The sequence below is a fragment of the Apteryx rowi genome, unplaced genomic scaffold (assembly GCF_003343035.1).
Source record: "Apteryx rowi isolate R43461 unplaced genomic scaffold, aptRow1 scaffold_662, whole genome shotgun sequence".
NCBI classification, from domain to species: domain Eukaryota; kingdom Metazoa; phylum Chordata; class Aves; order Apterygiformes; family Apterygidae; genus Apteryx; species Apteryx rowi.
Window position 1 is genome coordinate 167,594 of NW_020450941.1, and position 5,737 is coordinate 173,330.

At 68.2% G+C, this 5,737-nt stretch overlaps 1 protein-coding gene across 1 annotated transcript in view; it reads right to left on the bottom strand.

Annotated features, from left to right (window-relative positions):
• TMED4 (transmembrane p24 trafficking protein 4) overlaps positions 1 to 3,164 on the bottom strand; it is an 8,745-nt gene extending 5,581 nt beyond the window's left edge. The window contains exons 1-3 of the mRNA XM_026085267.1: positions 3,069 to 3,164; positions 2,906 to 2,925; positions 1,822 to 1,825 (exon numbers count right to left, since the gene is read on the bottom strand). Of these exons, the coding sequence (XP_025941052.1) occupies positions 1,822 to 1,825; positions 2,906 to 2,925; positions 3,069 to 3,164 (120 nt within the window). The remainder of the gene's footprint in view (positions 1 to 1,821; positions 1,826 to 2,905; positions 2,926 to 3,068) is intronic.
• Between the last annotated feature and the right edge of the window lie 2,573 nt (positions 3,165 to 5,737).

Genomic DNA, 5,737 nt, shown 5'->3' on the forward strand with positions numbered 1-5,737 from the left:
GGGGCACATGGGGCACACGGGTGTCATCGGGATGGGGCACAGGCACATCACGGGGACGGGGCACAGGGGCATCACGGGCACAGGCCATCTGGCCACCGTGGGACCAGGGTGCCTGGTTTCACAGGGCCAGGCCCTGGTGTTTCCCCATCGCCACCTTCCCCACCACCTGCGGTTGCTCCTGCGCCCAGCCCAGCCCGCTCATCCCCGGCGCGCCCTGCTTGCCTCCCCATGTCACATCCTTCTTGCACAATTAKCCGGGCGGCTAGTCCCCTCCCTCCGCGCTGGTCCCTATAAGAGGCGCYGCCGCTCCGGGTGGGCAGCTGAAAGGACGGGAAGGCCCGTGCCGGGATTTCGGAGGCTGTTGGGTTTGCAGGTATCGCTCCCGACGCCGGGGTGGGGAAGGGCTGGGTGCTCRTGGTGGTGGGCCCGGCTGTGGGTCCAGGGAGAAGCCTGGGCGACGGCCTCTGAGCGTTCACTCTGAAGCCTACTGACAACAGATGAYATGTGGAGCTGGGAGGACAAGCGTTTTTGGGGGGCCAGATTCCCCCGCGGTGTGCCGCCCGGTTTACCCACGCGCTGCCCTCTCTCTCGYGCAGACTCTGCCATGTCACGGGCATCCAGACCAGCGCAGAGGTGAGTCCCACAGGAGGGAGGTGGTGGCCCTCCACCCCTTGTGCTCAGGGCCTGAGTCACCCTGGCGCGACGCCCGGCCTGCTCTCATCCCTCTGTTTTCCCTTTCCGACAGCGTCACYGTGGGCTGGGCCAGGCCGGGGAGGTGCCAGGTAAGGTTGGCACAGGGCACCCGGGTGCCGACTGGGTGCAGCACCCAGCCCCGGCCCTCCCTGATGTCTGTGCCGCCCGCAGGTCCCCGAGGCGGGATGCACGGCCGGCGGGCGCTGGGGCTGGCGGCAGCCTGGCCGGCGCCCGCTGGGCGTCCTGGCGGAGCCGCCTGCCAGCAGCGCCGCAGTGTCCGTCGTCGACCCCGACATGGAGGCRTTGTTTGAGGAGTTCCTGGGCAAAGGTAGCGCCCGTGGTGCCYCACCGTGCCCGGGTGTCCGTCCCCGTGGTGCCCGGGTGCTTTGTCCTCATGATGTCCGTGTGCCCCATGATGCCCATTTGCCTGTCCCTACAAAGCCCACATGCCCTGTCCTCACATGCCCCGTCCCTGTGTTGGCCACATGCCCCATGGTGCCCACATCTCCATCCCTGAGATGTCCACGTGCCCTGTCCCCATGATGCCCTGTCCTCATGAAGCCCTCACGCCTTGTCCCCATGGTGCCCACGTGCCCGTCCGCATGATGTCCATGTGCCCAACGTTGCCCATGAAGCCCTCGTGCCCTGTCTCCACGTGCCCTGTCCCTGTGAAGCCCATGTGCCCGTCCCCATGATGTCCTAGTGCCCCATGATGTCCACATCCCCCTCCCTGCAATGTCCATGTGCCCTGTCCCCACAGTGCCCCATCCCCATGAAGCCCTTATGCCTTGTCACCATGTGCCCTATCCCCACGATGCCCACGTGCCCTGTCCCCATGATGCCCACATCCCTGTCCCCCTGATGTCCGTGTGCCCTGTGTTACCTATGTCCACGTCCCCATGAAGCCCTTGTGCCTTGTCCCCACATGTCCTGCCTCCACGATGCCCATGTGCTCTGTCCCCATGATGCCCCTGTGCCCATCCCCATGAAGCCCACATGCCCTGTCCCCCTGTGCCCCATCCCCATGAAGCTCACGTGCCCTGTCCCCACATTCCCTGTCCCCACGCTCTCTTGCAAAAGAAACCCCGGAGACCACGTTCCACGCAGCCGGGACAGTGGAGACGGGGCGGCCGTTGCCACCGCCCTACCACTTCCGGGTGCGCGACACCGACCAGAAGGTGCTGTGCCTGGAGCAAGGGCGCCTGGTGGCCACCAACCTGCAGGGTGCCAATGCCGCCCAGGAAGGTGGGTGTGGGAGCAGGAAGGGGTCTCTTGGGTGCCAGGGAGGTGCAGTGGGGCAACCTGCGCCCGCCTGCCCTGACACCCGGCTCCACGCAGAGCACATCAGCGTGGTGCCCAACCGGCACCTGGAGCGCAGGCGTTGTCCCCTCATCGTGGGCATCCGTGGGGGCAGCCAGGCGCTCTCCTGCGGCACCGGCCCCGAGCCCCACCTGCAGCTGGAGGTGAGCGCCACGCGGGGCACCCCAGGGTGGGGGCATCCCAAGGTGGGACTCCCCAAGATGGCAGTAACTCAAGGTGGAGGTAACTCAAGGTGGGACAACCCAAGGTGGGGGCATCTGAGGGTGGAAGGTGCCCCAAGGTGGAGGCTACCCTGAGGCTGAGCAGCCTGAAGTGGGACACCCCCAAGGTGAGGCACCCCAAGGTGGAGAGCACCCCAAGGTTGGGCAACCCAAGGTTGGGACACCCCGAGGTGGGGCACCACAAGGTGGAGGACACCCTGAGGTGGGGGCAACCCAAGGTGGTGACATCCAAAGGTGGAGGGCACTCTAAAATGGGTCATCCCAGGGTGGAGGGCACCCTGAGGTTGGGTAACCCAAGGTGGAGCAGCCTGAGGTTGGTGGCACCCCACGGTGGTTACATGCTGAGCCAGGGGGACCCAAGGCCAGTGGCACCTGAGGGTGGTCTCATCCTGAGGCAGTGACACCCTGAGGCAGTGGCACCCCAAGGCTAATGTCACCCTCAGGTGGTGGCTTCCCAAGGCCAGTGTCACTCCAAGGGGGAAGCACCCCAAGGTGCTGCCACCATCAGGTGGGGGCACCCTGAGGCTGGAGGCACCCCGAGGCCAATATGACCCCAAGGCAGCATCACCCCAAGGCCAGTGGCACCCCAAGGTGGTGGCACCCCAAGGCCAGCGGCACCTCAGGGTGGTGGCACCTAAAGGCRGTTGCACCTCGAGCCAGGGCAACCCAAGGCCAGCAGCACCCGGGCGGGGGGGTGGCGTCACCCCGCGGGCGGCAGCGTTGACGCCACGCCACGCCGCGCCGGCAGGCCGTGGGGGTGCTGGACCTGTTCACGCAGGGYGCCGAGGCCACCCGCTTCACCTTCTACAAGACCTTCAGCGGCTCCACGCACACCTTCGAGTCGGCCGCCTTCCCCGGGCACTTCCTGAGCACGGCGCCGCGGGCCGGCGAGGCGCTGGCCCTCACGGCGCAGCCCGCCGACACCGCCATCACCACCTTCTACCTGCAGCGCAAGTAGCCCCCCGGCGCCCCCCACCAATAAACGTCTCTGCGGCACCCGCTGCCTCGCTGCGCCGGGGGGGACCCACTGGTGGGGGAGGAGGAGGAGGAGGAGGAGGAGGAGGAGGAAGCCTTCGTGGGGCAGGATGAGGCCTCCATGGGGCAGGAGCAGGCCTCCGTGGGGCAGAGCTGGGCCCAAGAGGGCAGGATCAGACCCCCATGGGGCAGGGCCAGGCCTGGGGGCAGGGGGCAGGATTAGGTCCTCACAGGGCAGGTCAGGCCATGGGGCAGGATGGACCCAAAAGGGCAGGATCAGACCCCATGGGGCATCACTAGGCCTGAAGGGGGCAGAATCAGGCCTCCATGGGGCAGAGCTAGGCCCAGGAGGGCAGGATCAGGCCCCATGGGGCAGGATCAGACCCCCATGGGGCAGGGCCAGGCTTGGGGGCAGGGGGCAGGATTAGGTCCTCACAGGGCAGGTCAGGCCATGGAGCAGGATGGACCTGAAAGGGCAGGATCAGACCCCTATGGGGCAGGATCAGGCCCCCATGGGGCAACGCCAGGCCCAAAGGGGGCAGGATCAGGCCTCCAGGGGGCAGAGCTAGGCCCAGGAGGGCAGGATCAGACCCCCATGGGGCAGAGCTAGGCCCAAAGGGGGCAGGATCAGACCCCATGGGGCATCACTAGGCACAAAGGGGGCAGGTTCAGACCCCATGGGGCATCACTAGACCCAGGAGGGCAGGATCAGGCCCCCATGGGGCAGAGCTAGGCCCAAAGGGGGCAGGATCAGACCGCATGGGGCATCACTAGACCCAGGAGGGCAGGATCAGACCCCCATGGGGCAGGATGAGGCCCCCACGGGGCAGCGCCAGGCCTAGGGGCGGGGAGGGGGCAGSACCAGGCCCCACGGGGCGGGATGAGACCTGTGGGGAAGCAGGATGCAGGCGGAGGCGGGGTTTATAGGGAGGCGGGGACRGGGGGCGGGGCCTCCGCTGGTGGGAGGAGGGGGCACGGCTAGGGGGCGTAGCCTATGGGGAGGATCCGGAGGGCGGAGCCTGCGGCTCGCCGGGCGGCGCCCCGCGCGGGCCGGGCGGGGAGGGGGGCGTGGCCGTCGTCGGCCCCGCCCCGCGCCGCGCGCCGGGAGCGCCGGTAAGGGCGGGGGGGCGGGCGGGGGGGCGCGCGGCGCGAGGGGGGGGGGCGGGAAGGACGGGAGCCCGCTGGGGCCACCCCGTACCCCTCGGGACCCCCCGCGGGGTCCCCCGTGGGCATGGGGGTCCCACAGAGCCTCGGGGCCCCCCCCGCTCCCCAGCTCTGGGGGCTCCCCAGAGCCCCCGGGGTGCCCCACGGCCCTCGGGGTCCCCCACCAACCTCGGGGACCCCCATAGCCCGTGGGGTCCCCCCAGGCCCCTGGGGTCCCCCGTAGTCCTGGATGCCCCCTATAGCCCTCGAGGGTCCCTTCTAGCCCTCAGGGTCCCCCGTAACCCTTGAGGGTCCCCCCCCCATAACACGAGGGGTCCCCCATAACTCTTGAGGGTTCCCCATGGCCCCTTGTGGCCCCCCCACGGCCCTAGAAGGTCCCCCGTAACCTTTGTGGTCCCTTATGGCTCTTGGGCCCCCCCCCCCCGTAGCCCTGGATGTCCCCCATGGCATTTGAGGGTCCCCCATAGCCCTTGTGGGTCCTCCCTTAAACCTTGGGGTCCCCTATTAACCCTTGAGGGTCCCCAATGCCTTGAGGCTGCATAAACTTTGAGGGGCCCCACCATGGCTCTTGAGGGTTCCCCATGGCCCTTGGGGTCCCTCGAAGCCCTCAAGGGTCCCCTATAACCCTTGAGGGTCCCCCATAGCCCTTGAAGCTCCTCTATAAACCTTGGGGTCCTCCAGAACTCTTGAGGGCCCCCACAGCCCTTGAGGGTCCCCTATTACCCTTGAGGGCCCCTTGGCCCTGGGGGGTCCCCCATGTCCCTTGGGGTCCCCCATAGACCTGTAGGGTCCCACCATAACCCCTGAGGCTCCCATAGCCCTTGAGGGTCCCTTATAATCTTTGGGGTCCCCCCCCCAGCCCTGGTGGGTCCTCCATGACCCTTGGGGTCCCCCATGGCTCTGGAGGGTTCCCCCATGTCCCTTGGGGTCCTCCATAGCCCTGGAAGGTCCCCTCATAACCCTTGAGGGTCCCCCATGGCCCTCGAGGGTCCCCTATAACCTTTGGGGGTCCCCCCCTGGCCCCGGTGGGTCCCCCATAATCCTTGAGGTCCCCCCCAGAGCCCTTGATGGTTCTCCATAATCCTTGAGGACTCCCCCAGGCCCTTGAGGGTGCCCTATAAATTTGGGGTCCCTCCCCCAGCCCTGGTGGGTTCCCCCTAGACCTCAGGGCCCCCCGTTAGCCCTCAGGGCCCCCCAGGTGGCCCACACGGGCATCGGGGCGCCGGGATCCGGCCCTTCCTCAACCAGGCCCCCCCGGGAAGGAGGTGGCCGTCCAACGCCGGGCGCGAGGCAGCGGCGGAAAGGGGAGGACGGCGGGGGGGACGGACGGACACACGGGGTGCTGCCCCCCTCGCACCCCCCCC